Raw genomic sequence first — 17,995 nt, forward strand, 5'->3', positions numbered from 1 at the left:
GCAAAGACGGGTTTGGTGACTGTGATCAGTTTTTCCGGTTGGCACTGAGTGTTTGGCTTCCAACCCCAAACTAGAAAAGAACAGGGACTTCCCCGTGGAAAATACCCTGAGGCTAAGAAAGGGCCAGGAGAGAAGAGGGGTGGACATTTACAGCTGGTCTTTCTGAAAATCAGCTTTGGGGGAAATTGTTTTTCCCCGTTTTCTTGAGAAGGAAGTGGGGTTCAGTGTGGTCAGCGGTCTTGCTGAGGACCAGTGCAGAGAGTGTTCTGCTCTCAGTGCCTGTGGGTACGCCAACCTGCAGCCCAGACACCCAGGTCCTTCCTGGTGCAGAGATGCCAGAGCCCCACGAGGATCTTCCAGAACAATCTAAATAGTGAGCCGCCTCCCTGGGTTTCCAAACTCAGCCTCAGTTGGAACTTCCTCCTGGAGTTCTCAACTCCAGTGTCTCAACGTTTTAACACGGGCTTTGATGTTTGTCCCCACTGAAGGGTGGGTGACTTTTCCAGAACCCAAACCCTCTGTGTTGTGCAGTGTTCCTGAATTCCCACTGAAACCTGAGGAAGCGTTTCACCAATATGAAAGCCCAGAGAGACTATTGAAACTGCCTAAGATCACACAGCGCTGGGAGGGAGAGAAAGATAGCAAAGACAGAATCCAAACTCAAGTTCAACTAGAAGTTTAGAAAAGAAAGAAAGAAAAAAAAATTTCCTGTAACCACCAAACGTCCGTCTCCGCTTTTCCATTCTTGAGGCTGCATCCTGGGTCATTGGTGGTTTAATGGGAACAAGTTATCTGTTGCCTTTCTGTCAGCTCCGGTGAGCTTCCACGAGTCATTTTGTTTTGCTTTAAAGTGGTGATAATCTAATTTTTAAAAAAGGAGACCTTTATGTTTTTATTCCACCAGGCCGGGCGGAATCTGCTTTGAATTTCAGTGTGGGAATGGTTTAACTCAAATGGAGAATTTTGTGGATTTTTCCCCCCAGCTTTTTTACTTCTTTAATTCATAAAACAGGTGCCTCCTTCTCTCTCTCTCTCTCTCTCTCTCTCTCTCTCTCTCTCTCTCCCCCCCCCCTTTCTCTGTCTGTCTCTGTCTCTGTCTCTGTCTCTCTCTCTCTGTCTGTCTCTCTCACACACACACACACACACACACACACACACACACACAGCCTTTGGGGTGAGAGGAGGAGAACCTAGCTTTGAACAAAGGGAAATAGCAAGAACAATACATCATCTAGTCCCATAGTTTAGGAAAAGCAGCCGCAGCCCCCCAGCTCAGCTGACAGCCCGTCCTGCAGAGCGGGTTCTGGGCTGCAGCCTCCTTACAGGAATGAATTTCAATGCTGCTCATCAGTCGGGGAGTGTTTGGGGGAGATAAAAGTGGAGCTCTGTGCTCTGCCTCTGACCTGCTTTTCAGCTCTAGACAACTTCCTGGTGCGGCTGCACAGAGTGAGACTTCCCGATGCGGGCGGGTCTGGTTTTCGGGCCGGCAGTCACTGCTGTCTGCGTCAAGGCAGATCTTCATTGGGGGTGTGTGGGTGGGGGACTCAACCTTCTTCTTCAGGTTTGCTGGAGCCCGCATGCTGATGAGCTCCCAGTGGGCACTCTGGTACTTCCCAGCCTCACCTGCCCCCAGCACCACGTTTCCACCGTGACCCCAATTTCTGGGGCTCTGCTTTTCTATTTTTTACCCAAAGTCCTTGTATTTTTTCTTTTGGGGGGGGAGCCTGGGGAATTCTCTTCTTCTTGCTGACTTTTTGCTTCATTCAGGCAACAATCCATCTGTCCACTGCAGTCAGAGAGCTGGGATGTCAAAGTCACAGGCACATGTTGAGCTCTGGAGGAGAATCCTGGATGGGTGGGGTGCACCCTCGGAGGCAGCCCTGGGGCCTACCCTCCTGGTGTCCCACCACCTAAACCAGAGCTCCTCAGGCCATTGTTGAGCTAAGCCTCTGAGTGTAGTGCCAGGGAGGGGCCCTTGGGATCCCCGATGCCTGCAAGCTCTGCAGTGGGACAAACTGCTTACCTGGGCTGCAGCAGGGTGCAGGTGAGGCACGGCTCAGTGTGCACAGAGAGACTTCTGGGTCACCCAGCCAAGGCCATGACTCAACTCTGATGTCGGTAACTGTGCCCCCAGGACACACCCCCAGCTGGCTTGAGCCTCCTGTTGTTCCTACGGGTAAACTGGGGCAATAATACACCTGCCTGCTCAGGTTGTGGGGGAGAAGTAAGATCATCGTTCAGACAGGAAGAAGAGTAACAAGTCTCATTTGCCGATCACATTATTCCTAAGTGCACTGTAAGCATTATCATACGTATTTATGGTCCGACTGTGTGTGTGTGTGTGTGTGTGTGTGTGTATTATGGTTCTATGAATGCATAAGAAGAAGCTAGCGTTAAAAGGTATTTTGTGTCCACGTATGCCTATGTTTATTTCACATGTCTTCACCTGCACAGATCTCTATGTATAAACATATCACATATCATGCAGATAAGGAAAAGATATATCATGTGAATCCATAAAGTAATATATGGCTATGTGCTCTTCAGATAGATACAGAAATGATTTCTAATGAAAGAGGGAAAACACTACCTGCCAGGCTGTGTTGAGCATGTTTTCATGCAGCTCCATATCATAAGAACAGAGGGACATATGTTACAAGGACCATGAGTTAGGTCCTGGTATTGTCTCCATCTCACAGATGAGGTCACTGACGTACAGAGAGGTTAAGAGATGGGCTAAATGTCGACATATGGGTCATGGACACTTACATGTTCAGAAATGTGTAAAGCACCCGCGCTGTGTGGCGTGCCTACCCACGTCCTTGAACCATGTCAGCTGTTATTCATTTTATTCTTCATGCAAGTGACTACACCTGTTCCCTTTGGGAAATGCCACTATTAGTTTTAAAAGACTGGTCAATGTTTGCATCACAATACCATCTGGCTACCAGAGAATAACATCCCTTCCAGATAACTGGTAAATTCCTTTCTCTGGGCCAGACAGCCATGATCAGATCAGCTTTTATTATCCAGGAACACTGCAGGAACACCCCATTCCCCCCCTCATTTTCCAGGAGAGCAATTAGTGCACAGCATATGAAACAAGACTGAATCTTGGAAATAGACCTTAGCAAAGTGCCTCAGGGTGACTGTTACTGTTTAATGCCCAGTCTACATCCTCCAGGACCGTGCATGGCCACCGGGAGAAGCCACCGTCTCACCCATGAGTTGAAGTACTCTGGTTCGGGTTGATAGGAACTGCCCTTGGTCCAATATCAAGCATCAGGTTGAATCCCGAGCAACTGCATGATTATAATTTATACCTTCATGGAAAGGTTGCACACCGAGATCTTACCTAGAATTGTCCAGGTATATATATTTGTACATATACATTATAAAAAAATCAGAAGAACTACCCTCAAAACCCACCTTTATATAGTTCCCAACAGAAAATCGACTTCTTATTTTGTTTCTCCTCCTTCTTTTCAGTCCTGGTTCTTGACTTTATTAGTGGAGAGATAATCAGAGTCTTTCAGGAGAGAGTTTGAGAAACGCTTCAATTTCTAGGCCCATGGAGGTATGTGCTGGTGCGTGTGGGCACGGGCAGCTCCACCCTCCCAGGCACACACCCTGGCCCAGGGCCGCCAGCTCCTCCCACTCCCACCCCGTAAATGTCCCAGCAGGGGATTCAGTCCCAAAGCTCCCTGGAAGAGGCACCCACACCATGGTGGCTCTCATCCTGGGAGTGCAGGAAGCAGAGGGGCCACAATTTCCCTTCCCACGGCTCACCAGCTGTACCTGAGAGCAGCACAGCAGACCAGGCTTTTGTCTGAGTGTGTCTCGGTGCCTGCACATCTGGGATCCTGAAAGGCCCACCTCAAATATGGCCGCTTCTGGAAGAGGAAAGTGGTTGGGGGCGGAGTGGGAAATTGGGACCCAGTTCACCGATCCAGCTGCATTGCTTTTTTTTTTTTAAATTTCACTTTAAGAAGCACATTTTGGATATAACCAACAGCTTCTGTTTATGCACACTGTGGGCTTCCTCTGGCCTTAGTTTCTCGCCTCTAGGTGGAGGATGGGGCAGGAAGACAAGCACTGGGGTCCACTGGTCAAGTTTTTTGTTTGTTTGTTTGTTTTGTTTTTTAAGAAACCTGTCCCCTTCTGCCATCATTTTAAATTTTCTCCATGATTCATGTGAAATTTCTATGCTAGATCCTCATGTAATGGGGAAGGGGCTCAGTTACATGATCTCCCTCTTGCCAGCTGCCAGTGTAAGGTTCATGACTTCCTTGTTTAAACACGATATCCGTCCATATGTTGTAAGATGAGCATTAGAGACCCAGGCTCAACACAACCACTGCCACCTTCATTATCGATAGAGGAGAGTTTCCGGAAGGGGCACAGATTTCAGGGATAAACAGATCTTGGTGTGGAGCCCACCTCAACGGGGACTAGCGAGGACTTTGGTCACACTGTGTGATCTCTTGGGTCCTTGCTGACTTCATTGATAAAGGTAAGGGTGATGGCATCCTTAAGGATCAACTGACCTAGTGCGATGTTGCTGACCGTGAGCGCCACAGTCCTGTGGATCACAGGTTTACAGAGAAGGGCCCACTGCATAGTTGAAATGATAGAATGCACGTGATTAGGACAGCCTCGGTGTGGGAAGGGAGTGGGAGAACAAAAGTCCTCCAGGGTCTTCTGGTAACACCCCACCAGCTCCTGCTGGCCACGCAAAAATTCCCTTTCAATTGAGGTGACCCTAGCCTTGCTGCTCGCTCCCTGATCTTAGTGGCATTAACATCGTCATGCCTCTGTTCCTAAGCCTGCGAATACTAACAGATTTCGGATCCTGCAGTATTGCTGCAAGCACCTGACAGAGATCATTTTTGCTTATCTGCATTACAATATTGAGAGTCTGTGCTTTTTAGAACATGAACCAGGGAAGAGAAGACTGAGGCACAGTGCCCTGTGTAACTTTGTCCTGGACTACACCTGGCATGTGACAGAATCCAGATGTAAACTCAGACCCCACTAGGTTTTTTTGTTTTTTTAAGATTTCCACGTGTTTTGAACTCGATAGAACTATTATGATAATTAAATGAGGCAGGATTTAAGGAAAGCTTAAGTAGCTAAATGGGCCAGATAGCTAAACCCTGGTGGGAGGTATAAATAATTACATGAAATAAACAATACGAGAAGCCACAGAAAGTCTCTCGGAACAGAGCAAGTCCTGGATACGTGCAAAATCTAAGGTTCGTTCTGTTTTCACCTTCTCCATCCCCAAAAGGCCCCTGGAAACGTTGTGCTAAGACACTGAACTGCAGCCTACAGCGTGGTTGCGTCCAAGCGGGCCGCCCTTTCCTTGCTGAGGAACAGCTCAGTTTAGTGGACTTAGATTTCGTGTCTTCAACATTTGTGGTTAATTCCACCGGCTTTCCTGGAAAGATGAGGGAGAAAGGACAGCTCTCTGGGCAGACAGGCCGAGCACCTGCAGGGGCCACCTGGTTGGCAGCCCAGCATGCCTTGGGCAGCACCCACCCCGAGCACCCTAATGGGCACAGGTACAGTCCCGGGAGTGGAGGATCTCTCCTCCGACCCAGAGAAGAAAAAGAACTCAGAATACACACACACACACACACACACACACACGCACACACGAACCTTTTCAGACTAATCTTTTATTTTTTTGATATTACAAACCAGTTTTCTTTATTCACAAACCACTGTAAGTGATATAAACACTAATCTCTAAAGACAGATATACACATTTTCTGGGTTTGCAGACTGCGTGATGTGTGTTAAGAAGTCACCATATGCCACACATGATATTAATCTTTTTTTTCCATAATTCATAATAGCAATAGTTATTTAGATAAATGAAAACATTCCAAGTAAGTACTGATTTAAAAAAGAAATCCAAAATGTTTGTTTACATCTCTGACATACATTTTAAAATGACTTATTGGCATCTTGGCAGAGAGCCTAAGACAAACGATTCTGCAACATCGGTTGGCACCCACTTGCTCTAAGTGATTTTTATTAAAACTACATACGATCATGGGGGAAAAGTACAGCCCATCGATGGAAATCAAAACTGCAAATGAATTTTACTTTAACCAACACAGTAAGAATTCTATGTTTGTGATTCCAAATACAATGCAAATTCTGGATTTTGACATCTGAGGCCATTGGGAGAAATCTATTTATCCTTCCCAGCCCTCTGTTCCTACTGTCTTTTCCCCCTCTGGGGTAGGATGCTATAGCATTGGAATAAATGGTTTCCGTGAATAACCTCAACCAGGCGGTACCCACTGGCATCTCAGTGCTTTCCCGGTGGGGATGAGACCTTCTCAGTGATGCTGAGAAACACCCCCGCCCCCTCCCCTCCCCTCCCCCACCCAAAGAAGACTGGCGAAAGGACAATTTCTATGTTCCTGGCTGCTCAGAAGTCCCCCCCTCCCACCTCCAGATCACTCTAGTCTGTCTTAGATATGGAAGCTACAGAAACTTTGTTTTCAAATCTTGTGAAACTTTATTGATGGTTTAATATCCAACTGATCTTACGGCATGCACATAAGAGGACAAGGAAAAGCTCTGGATCACAAACACTTTTTTTTTTTTTTAAAGTTTTGTTTGGTTTTTTGTCTTAAAGCAGAGTTGTTACAGCAGATTGGCAGGTTCACAGCAGAGAGTTGATAACACTAAAGTGCCAGCCCTGGGGGCCAGCACTGCACATGTGAGGATTTAAGGATGGCAGCAGAACTACTCGGGGACAGCTTGCTGCTGCTTGTCATTTAATTCAAATACAAAAACAGGAAGACCCGTGACAGATACCCCAACTTAGGTTAACTTGTAAACAGGACAACATGGGAAGAGTTCAAACAGAAGAAGTTACAGACAAACTGCAATTTTTCCGGCTGTGTCCCTCTGGCCCTGCATCCCAGAAAGGGTAGGGGACTTTGCTCTTTGGGGGATGAAGAGGGTGGATCTAGTAGTCTTTTTTTGTTTTTTTTTTTTTTTTTGCTTCCTTCTGACAAATGTCCTGGGCCTTGGAGACAGAACTAAAGATACTGGTTTAAGAGATTCCTGGGGTTTGGGGGGAGAGGCGGAAGGGCAGGTTCCCACGGACTGAAAAATTGCAGATTGCTCACAAAACGCAGTCGTGTTTCAAAAAGTACCAAGCTGATGAAAATACCGTGATTATCTCTACTCGATGATTGCAATACTTGTAAAATGCGTCTATAAATCCGAATATGATTATCGTGTAATTCCATAAAAATTATACGTCTGTCTCTAACAGTTGTTCTACTAAGCTAAAACTAAAGCTTCATAGACTGCTTCTAGAAGTCAACAACTCCACTGCACAGATGTAAATTTTATACATTTTTTTTAACTGGTACAAAGAATTTAAGTTTTTATTACTTTCTTTTTTTGGAAAAAAAGAAAAAAATAGAAACAGTGCTTTTTATCACCATTTTATTAATGTTATTTTTTCCCTCCCGTAATATAAAAGTCAGCAATGATATCAATAATTTATTATACTGGAAGAAATATAAAAAGAATGCTTGTTGATGGCCTAACTAGTAGCTTTTGCCTAAGTAACTAGTGGCTGGGTGGAATGGTTTAAAGGGTGGGTTTGCCCAGCTTTGTTCGACTCTGTCGACCAAGTGCCACTAGAAGCAGCCCCTTAACCACATGACCTTTGGCTTGAACTGGCAATGGGTAACTTAGAACCACTGATACATGATGGTTAGTGCCGTGGGTCATTTAGAGTCATTAGTCACTCTGTCTTTTTTTTTTTCCTTTCAACCAAACCCCGAGTCCCACACCCCAAGCCCCTCCCAACCTTCCCTTTCACAAAATAAAATAATGCAGATGCAGAAAAGAAGGACTACGGTAGTCACTTACACTCTTCCCAAACAGCTTACCCCCAGTAGCTTTGTATTCAGCATATATAATTCATTTACAATAATATAGCACTCTGGATATGGCCCTAAACCAGTTTTTATTCATATCTAGCGTCTCTCTAGATCAACCACAGAAACTCCTACAGCCAGCAACCAAACTACAGAACCTTCAGAAATTAAAGACCCACAATATTAAAATACACAGAACAAAATATCTGAGGTATAAGATAAAAAATGTAATTTTTTTCCCTCTTTTTATTTTATTTTATTTTTTTTATTCTTTAGAGTTGCTAAAATGATGCACTACTGCATGTATTGCAATACTCAGGCCTCGGAAAGCTTCCTTTCTCCCCACATTGGAAGGATTTTTTATGGTTTTGTCATTTAGTATGGAGCAAAACGGTTGTATCCCCCTCGGTATATACTAGCCTGCAATGAAGAAAGAACGAGACCCACATCATCAGCATGGCTCCTAGTCTTGGCATCAGTCAAGGGTGCAAAAGCATTCTGAAACAAAGCAATTTGAGGGGTGTGTTTTTTACATTTTCCTTTTGCAACATGTGGATCATCAAAAAAAGTCTAATGTGAAAAACGAGACACTCCAAACCAACCAAAATGGCACCCCTACCCATCCCAGGCCGTTCTTGGAGAGCTAAAGACAGGGCCAGGCCTGACCAATCCCCCCCCAAAAGATCCTTAGAAAGAAAACCCTGGGAAAACCAGATTCTGGTCGAGTCCTGTCAGGTGCAGGGGACTCCGGCCATCGGAAGGACTGGCACTGTCTCCTGGTGTTCGTTTGCTCATCCATCGACTAATACTCTGTTCCCTTGGGGAAAGCCCGAGCTAGAGGGCTACTGAAGGTAGGGATTCAACCCTCCTTTCCAACACGATCCTCGGGTAGACCAGGTGTGGAAGTGGAGCTGTTGAATGCAGGGCCAGGAGGAAAACCTAAACCTGGTTCTTAGAGCAATCGGCACGGAACCTGATCTCGGGAGGGCCGTGTCCAGGTGCATTGCTTCATGTAGTTACGCTTGGGCAAAACAGTATGTATCCAGATCCCGGTTGGGGGTCTACGCCCCAGCTCCAGGGAATTGTCTGGCCCTGGCTTTAAATGGCTATGAGGTGGCACTTAACCATTTTTCTAAAAGTACTGGCGATTCCAATGAATGCCTATGGGAATTTATTTTTAGGATAAGGACTGATATTCTTGATCCAAGCAGAAAACTGCATGCCAAAGCTTTGTAATGATTGCATACGCTCTCACATGATGGGCACGTCTCGACTGTACTCAAGAGTTTTAGTGCATAGAAGTTTGAACAAGTACAGGCAAATTCACCCACCCTCACCTCCCACTTTTGCCCTCCCCCTCACCCTTCCCCAAACAAAAACCCAGACCCCCCCACCAAAAACAAAAGACAACCCCCAAACCCAGCTGATTCCTTCTAATTTCTTATGTACTAGGCACACACACAAAGTGTGCCCCTCTGTCTATTTTCTTTCCTGGGCGACTATGACTTTAAACATGAATTGGAAAAGGGGAGGAGAGGCAGGCAGATGCTCAGCTGCCTGACAGCAGAGGCCTGGAAGTGTGCAGCTTAGCTCCTCTGAAGTCTGTGCTGGGGCTGGAACCTTGGGGCTATGTGAATGAGCAGCAAGGGAGGGAAAAAAAAAAGAAAAAAAAAGTTCTGCATTGACACTGCATTCCGTTAGTGATGGATTTAATTATCAAAATGACTAATTATTCCATTAAGGTAAGTGCTCCGCTAGGTGAGACTTGCAAAATTAGAAATATAATAACTTACATGCACTACATTGCCAAGAAATTAAGACATTTATCAAGTTTACCGGGAGGATTAATGTGGCATTTTAGCTGCTGTTAGCACAAGAGACAAATTCAATTAAGGGAAAGTGAGAGGACGTCAACCGTCAACTCAGACGAAGGTCCCAGCTGGGGGAGGGAAGGGAGGCAGGAAGAAGTGAGGACAAGGAGGAGCCGGTACTCACCATGGCACCAACGCCGTAGGTGGGGGCTGGAGCAAGTGTGTGGTGGTAGGGGTCGGCAGCATAAACTCGTCCGTAACTGCAAGGAAAACAGGTGGAGACTGGTCCGTCACGTGCAATCACAAAGCGATGATGCCAATCACAAAACACGAAATACCAAGGCAGTGTGCGGGGGTCCTACTCCTCTTAAGGCAAGAAACATTCTATCTGCCGCGTTAACGGACAAAGCTATCTGTGCTCAATGCACTCTTTGGTCCACCGAACATAGCGGGTCACCCTGACATGTCCCATATACCTAGTCAGGCACTGCTTAATGATGGAACAGTTTCTGAGAAATGCATTGTTAGGTGGTCTTGTTGCTGGAACATCGTACAGTGTACTGTACATACCAACGAACTTGACCTTGAGGTCACCATGTGGTATACAGTCTTTCTACTGTTTTTCCTGTGGCAGGGATTGAACCCAGGACCTCATGCACGCTAGGCAAGTGCTCTACCTCTGAGCCACACCCAGCCACCTCACCTATTATTAATCTCATTTTGAGACACGGTCTTGAACTTGTGATCCTCCTGCCTCATCTTCCAAAGTAGCTGGGATTATGGGTGTGCACCACCATGTCCAGCTCAGGTGGTATGATCGTATATGACTGTTGACGGGTATGTGGTCTGTCACAGACTGAAGCGCTGTTATGTGGTGTGTGGCTGGCTGTACACACATACACATACGTCCTCCCACCATGATACCTGTCCTACATGGCTGTCATAGCTGCCCCAGAGACGGAGGCAGGCAAGAAGAAACAACTCAAAGGAGCAGATTTAAGAAGCCCAATGTCCCCAACTTTCCTGTCACCAATCAAACCAGAGAGGGTGGATCAGAAGGGTGAAGTGACGCTGTTGGCACAGTTAGCGTCCAATGTCTCAGGATGGGACAGACGCATCCATCACCCCACTTCGTTCAGGAATTAGCATCTGACTTGACTTTGACCTTATCACCTCCTGTGCCACCTGTGCATCACTGGCCAGGTTCTGGGGAGAAAGGCATTTGAAACAATGTATCTTAGGCTCATCTTTCAGTTTTTCTACTTCTCCCTTCTTTCTTCCTCTGCAGCTGTAGCTTCTAGAAGAGGCTTTAAAATAAAAACAAAGAGGAGATGGAACCAGAGGTGGCGGGTGCCTGCTAAGGGCCTAGAATGAAACCCTGCCGTAAATCAGAGACTAGGTCAGAGAGCTTCCTTCACTTGCTCTAGGTCACACAGCCAGACAGAATCAGAGCCGACCCTTGAGTCCCAGGGCATCTCGCTGCCTCTTGTCCAACCTCACACGCCCTCATGGTTTGACCTGCCACTTAGCTTCTTGGAGTACTTTGAGTGGGGCCATTTCAGTGCCAATCAAAGCTGAGACTGGCTCTTAGGCGAGGTGCCTGGAGTCCAACACGGAGACTTGTGCAAGCGATTTAAAGAGACGGTGCTCTCAAGAGGAGGGCAGGAGGCAGGCAGCAAGTCACAGCCAGGAGTAAAAGAGAAAGAGGACGTGGCCAGAGCTGGATTCCGGCTCCGACTGGATCCTATGGGTGCGGCCGGTGGGTCGGCTCCTTAGGGAAGCATTAGGAGGGCTTCCGTGAGTGGCTCCCTGGGGCAGAGAGCAGTCTGCTGGAGCAGGGAGGGTGCTCCTCCATTGGCAGCCATCTCTCGCAGCAGCTGGGCACCCGAAAGCCAGGCACCGAGTGGGATCTCAGTGGGTTTTCAACGTTTGACTTTTTTTTTTTTATTATTTTAATGAAGGCAGGGAGCAGAGCACTGTCCACACCGCCCACCTTACGCCCATGATGTCCAGTGGGCGCCTACTTCATCTTCCCCTTCTCTGGCTTTCTCCATTTTCCTTCTAACCTCCTTCTTACTAGCTGGTTAGAGAGAGGAGGCCACTCAAGGCCTGGGGAGAGCCCATGGCTGGGGGTGGGAAGATCTGGGTTTCAGTCCTGCCTTTCCCAGGCTCTTGGTCCCTCCTCCTGCCCCGGGAAGTGCTGGAGGGTCTGACCTGGCTGCTCAGACCCCGGGGCAGGGGAAGGGGAGGGAAGCTGGGCAGGGCACCTTCCCAAGCGCAGACTTGGATCCCATGGGAAGATGGGTTCTACCAGTTCACACCTGCCTGTTCCAACTCCCCAGCCTCCCATCTGTCCCCACTAAAAACAGCCTTTCATCCAATCTCTCCTGCTCTCTATGAGGAAGGGTAGATGAAAGCCAGGCACAGGGTGAGGGCTGGGGTGGTGGCTCAGCAGTAGAGCACTCGCCTAGCAAGTGTGAGGCCCTGGGTTCCATCCTTAGCACCACATCAAAATAAATGACATAAAGGTAAGGTGTCCAACGACAACTGAAAAATAAATATTAAAAAAAAAGAGAAGGGTGGAGGTTCTCAAAGAACTCAGATATTCACAGTGGCCACTCAAGAGACCCGGGCCTCCACCCACTAACCAAGGAGACATACGAAGGGTACAAGGAAATCATGTATAACTGCGGCATTGAGCTTCCCTTCTGAGAAAACAGTCTGCCATGGCTCTACAAAAAGTCCTCTGAATGGGATTATTTTTGGTGTCCTTTGTGTCTGGCAAAGTTGGTGACACAAACAGAATGTGAACTACAAAGGCAAAAATAAAAACCCCTGGGGATTTATCAAGGGATGCCAAGATGCCGTGGGAAGATACAAATCCAAGACAATTGTTATTATGAAGATTTAAATTTGGAGAATGGTCTTACTGTGGCAGAAATTTCCACGTTCTTAGGAGACGCCATATCGGCAGGGTGGATGTACTTAATGAGGATGCAGGCCCTATCTTCTCCTTCTGCGTACTTGAATAGTGAATCCTTATTGGACTCTAATTCTGGGCACCATTTCAACCTTTGCAGAAAACCCAAGGTAACAATTTGGCAGTATGCGCTTCCGAGGCGGAAGAAAATACAGCAGCGCTGAACTATTCCTCGCAAATGAGTAGGGCTCCTTGTCTCCTCGGGGTGACCTCTACCTTCAGAATCCGATGGTTTTATTATGATTAATAAATTTCATTTCCACAGAGGAAAAGGGACCATGTCAGCTCAAGCTGAAAGCAAGGAGGCTTCTTTTCAAATGCTAATTTCTAAACACGCCCTTGTGGGACACGACAATTTAGACACGAGAGGTTATTAGGGAAGATGGGCACGCGGGCTCTGCTTCGGCAGCAGATGCGCCAGGCCCCTCAGCAACCTGATGTCCGCAGCACGGGCTAAGCACAGTGAAGAGGGAGAGCAGAGATTCCCGAGATCTCTCCAGGAATCAGGGAAGAATGTCTCCTGATGGGGAAATCTCCATGCAAAGTGGCCAGCTCTGCTCTCCCTCTGCCCATCCATCAGTGATTTCAGATAGAATCTTGGAAGTGTCCAGGGCACTCCGTGCACTCTAACTAGTTGGCCATCAAAACCAACTCAAGAACCTTTGGCCAGTTCGGGCCCCTTCCAACCAACAGCCATTTACATTTATTATGTACTAAATCTCTCAGATCTATGGGACTGCCCATCCAGCCTTTGACCCATCCATCCATTTCTAATTAAACAGAAATCTACATAAATCCACTATCAGCTCTCTGCATAAAACTCTCAAACGGTGTTCAGTTGACCCTAGAAGAGCATCTGAACCTGGGTGATCCCTCGTCCCTCTCTCCCTGTCTTCTTCCCTCTGTGCGTCCAGAGCTCAGGCACACTGGCCCCATCAACAGTCCTTGCGCACGTGGACAGCCGGCCTGTCTCTCGGGCCTTGACACCTGCTCACCTTCCACCTCAGCTGCTTCTTTTCAACCTCCATGTCCCAGACCTAACGTCCCCTCCTCAGAGCCATGCCTCTTTCTCTGACCACTCCCTCTTAAGGACACTTTTCAACCTTCTTCCTAGTCCCTGGTGACATTCGGCAAATCCCTCGTCACTTCTTTTCTCTCTCTGAATGTTGACCTTCCTCCCTCCTGCCAGGGGGGCTCTGTGAGACTGGGGCCCCATGAGTCTACTCTTCAGTGAAGGAGGAAAGGGGCCATGCAGGTGGAGAGGAGGGAAGAGGGCCTTGGAGGCACTTGAACCACGGCCACAGTTCCATCCCGGGGATCTAACAGGAGGTTCCACCATTGCGATCCATCAGATGATTCTATCAGTGAGATCCATCAGGAGATCCTACCAGTGGGATCTACCGGTGGGACCTATCAGGCGCCCTTGTGGAATACGTCAGAAGCTCCTCTCTGTGGGATGGGTCAGGATCTTCTATCAGTAGGAAGGTTCTTTGCAATAGGCTTTCTGAAGGTTCTAAGTCAGTGGCTCCCAGACATTCAAAACCCTTGAAGATCTACAGAAGAAAGGTTTCTGGGGTCTCTAGAAACACAGAACATGGAACTTTACATCATCCCCGAGAGCTCACTGGCCAAGAAGAGTTCATCAAAACCCTTTAGGGGAAAACCGAACAAGGAAATCCAAGACGACCGCTCTGCTGGCTGGGCCTCCACAGCTGTCAGCCCCTTGCCACAGGGGAGGACCCCTCTCCTCTGAGCTCCCAAACATGTTAAAACCAGGGGGCAAGCCGGGGCCCCAGGGAGAGCCGTGGGCCGGGCCAGAACAGGCTGCACGCAGGCTGCTCCATGTCCTCACTCCCCTGCCCAGCCCCGGCCACCTCCCTGGTGAAATGACCCTTCCCTGCCTGAGCCCTGCCCAATTCAGAGAAAGTGCAGGAATAGAAACCAGGTGCGTCTGAAAGCCCCCACAGACACTGGCAACGGTGCTGCCAGCCTCCTCACTCCCGCCCTGAGGCTGGCTCTTCCGGGGACCTGAGAGGCTCTGCCTAGCGTGCCTGCGCGCAGCCCTGGCAATCACACTGGAGGGGAGGTCTATCTAATTTATGAGTTACAGATGTAGTTCAAATTGCTGCACTTGAACTCGAGGTTATGCTGGAGTGAAATGAATGAGCCTGCTGCCTCTTGAGTGGGAAATATGAACCTTGTTTGTTGAAGTGCTTTGTCAGCTCCACCGAGAAGTGTAAATACCGCTCGTTATTAACGCTTTCAACAGGGAGTTCAGACGAGCTGGGTGCCGCTGAGACACAAAGGGCCTGGGCTGGTGTCCCACTCTAGGGTTTGGGCAGCCCCATGGTTTGCTTCCAAGAAGAGGGTATCAATTCCACCCCATCCTTCAATACTAAGGGAACACCCTTAGCATGACCTCCCCGTGACTCCTGTCCTGGAGACTACTGGGGGATCCACAGGGGGCAGAAAGATGGACAAAATATGCTCACCCCTCAGACGAAGGTCACAAGGTAGTGTTGACATCCCTCTCACATCAAGAGGGCAGGCAGGCCTCCGGCCTCCCACACAGGAAGGGCTGCGGGGTGTGCATTCAAAGTGGGGTGCCTCCCAGAGGGGGTCTAAAAAGTCTCCGTGCCTCTCTTTTCCTTTTTTTTTCCCTTTGTCTGCCAAGGGATGCTCTAGCACTGAGCCCTACATCCCCACCTGCCCAGGCTGGCCTCAGACTTGCAATCCTCCTGCCTCAGCCTCCTGAGTTGCTGGGATTACAGGCATGAGCCACCATGCGTGGCTTGCCCTACTTTTTCTCTCTAGACCATAAAGTGTGTAGGAGACAGAATCCATGCAACCACCACACTGACCACACGGGAGCCCAGGGTTTCTAACACCTGCTGTTCAGAGAGCCAAGGTTTAGCTAGGGATGTTCTCTTTGATTTCTCTTAACAAGGCCCCTTGACTGGGCCCAGTGTCCAGCCTGGTTGGGGCTCTCTGTGGCACCAGGGAGAAGGGAAACATCACAAGCTATTTGTGCCTAAGAGGAAGTGATTCCCAACCCATCTGGATAACCATCCTACTACCCTCATTTGGGGGGATTTGGGGACCTTTCCCAATGAAAACCAAGTGACTGCTGAAGGAAAACCCTCCAGCTTGTGTCACTGCTGGTATAATTCCCTGCTGAGTTGTGTGGCTTCCCCCATCCACAGGTGACATGGCAGGAATGTGTGGCCCCGGCCACACCTTCTTGTGTTGGGTCAGACACTCTTGGCAATTCCCAGTGGCTAGAGACGGCAGGGAGCAGCAGCCAGGGAGAGGACTGAGAAGACCAGGCAGCGGACCCGTGGCTTTCCCACTCCCACTGTCCTTGATGACCTCACGGCTTCTGCCCCTGATCCAGCCACCACAGGCCACCTCTATACTCATCACTGAGCCTCCGTGCAGCCACACAGCACAGAAACCCCAGCCTCCCGCAAAGGCCCATGGCTTCTGACAAGTGCCCTGGCCATTTCATGACCACAGCATCTAACAGGGCCCTTTGGCTCAGGGGGTTTCTCTGAATCCAGGATGACAACAAACCAACAAAACAAACCCCTCACTCTGAAGGTTGAAGAGGTGTAGCTCAGAACATGGGCTTCCAAGGAAGGTCTTTCAAATCCCTGGCTCAGGGCCTCTGGGTATATTGCTGAAATGAAGGGTCATCCCCTCATCCCTGTACAAATGGATATCTACCAAATCCCAGACTTTAAGGCTTTAAGGTCTGGGAGACTGTAGTCAGACTATAGTGAGCCTATAGTGTGACCAGTTTGACAAGATGCTGGGGGTACTAATGGTCAAGACTGTGGGCAGATCTTCCAGGGACCATGGTCAATCTTCATCCCCCATGCAGAGGAGCTGCTGACCATCAGCCTGCTTTGACCCTGCAGGAAGACCGGAGAGAATTTTCCAGAACCCCCAGCCACACATCCTGGTTTTCTATAACAGGGAAAAGACCCTCCCAAAAGTATTAAGGTGAGAACTGCTTGGGTGGACAGGGAGTGACGCTGGGGTGCGATGGTCAGCAGGGTGGGGGGCTGTTCAGCTCCTCATGCAGGGCCAGCTGAAGCCTCGGCCTCACATGTCAGTTGGTCAGCTCAGCTCAGGGAAGGCACCCACGAGGAGTGCTCCTCTGTGCCTGCTGCAGCCTCCTCCTGGTTCCAGTGACTTCAACCTTTACAGACAAGGAGGACACCAAGCCCTTGTGTTCTAAAAGCTTCTCAAGATACACAGTCCCATAACCCAAAACACCTAGGAAACACCTCCAAATGCAGGAGAACCCCTGGAAAATACACAAGCGGAGGTGAGAGAATCTCTCCATTCATCTCTGCACGGCTCTTTCTGAATTCTACTGCTCACTTCCTTAGCAAGGCTCGAAAGGCATCACCTTCAGGAACCACTCAGCACAGCTTTCAGTCATGATTTTTCCACCCAGAAGCAGGAGGGAAAGTGCCTTCTGAGCTTGTTAGCATCTACCTGGAAGCCAGAGAATTCGTTTTTGCACACGGGCCCCTGTCACACATCTGAACCATAGGTACATAAAAGCACACGTACATCCAGCATCTACAGAATCAAAAAGAATGAGATCTTACATTCATGGCAATCGGATAGCATCACTCTGTCTCTGCCCTCTCAAAGCCTCTTCCAAATATGAATTCCAAGGGAGCGGATTTGGGGTTAAGAGCCTTGACTGTGGGTTCATCAAAGTAGAGAGGCAGCAGTCACTTCTGGGACTGAAGGCACCAATCAGTCCCACTCTTGGCCATACAATCCACCCACTCCGCCATGCCTCCTCCAGTAACGGAGCCACTTTACGGTGGTGCACTCTTTAAGACAAACTCAAGACCATACTCCTCTTAGAAATCCTGTTTTACTTTCTGCATGTCAACTGCTGCGGTACCAAAATCAGTAGGAATTTCCCATCATGCTCTGAAATCACCATGGCACCCTAGTGGCCGTTTAAACCACATGGGGGATCACAAAGGGGTTTGCATCTTTGGTGAGCTCTTTAATACCCCTGCAGACCAGCAGGGTTGAGCAGCAGTAGCTAAGGATTCCTCAGGGTCAGAATTCACAGAGTCAAATCTGCCTCTGCTGCTTCCGTGCTGAATAACCTCGGAAAGCAGTGTCTCTCTCTCCAGCCGGGAACGCAGAAGCCAACGTGCATCCTGACGGGGTGAGGCTGCCCTGAGGGTGAGGTGCTGGTTACTGATCACTGGCTACTTAGTAACTGAACAAGTGTTAGTGACAGAGGA

The 17,995-nt window shown here is 48.5% G+C and overlaps 1 protein-coding gene across 13 annotated transcripts in view; it reads right to left on the reverse strand.

The window, feature by feature from the left end:
- Positions 1-8,294: 8,294 nt before the first annotated feature.
- The window catches only part of Rbfox1 (RNA binding fox-1 homolog 1), a 331,305-nt gene continuing 321,604 nt past the window's right edge, over positions 8,295-17,995 (reverse strand). For 7 of the 13 annotated variants that reach the window (XM_071605725.1, XM_034637184.2, XM_071605720.1 and 4 more), the window contains 2 exons: positions 9,915-9,990; positions 8,295-8,417 (listed from right to left, as the gene is read on the reverse strand). In XM_071605725.1, the coding sequence (XP_071461826.1) occupies positions 8,295-8,417; positions 9,915-9,990 (199 nt within the window). Of the gene's footprint in view, positions 8,418-9,398; positions 9,547-9,914; positions 9,991-17,995 lie in introns of those variants that run through there. The other 6 variants (XM_027940587.2, XM_027940593.2, XM_071605726.1 and 3 more) reach the window with 3 other exon arrangements.

The sequence above is a fragment of the Marmota flaviventris genome, chromosome 19 (genome assembly GCF_047511675.1).
Source record: "Marmota flaviventris isolate mMarFla1 chromosome 19, mMarFla1.hap1, whole genome shotgun sequence".
NCBI lineage: Eukaryota > Metazoa > Chordata > Mammalia > Rodentia > Sciuridae > Marmota > Marmota flaviventris.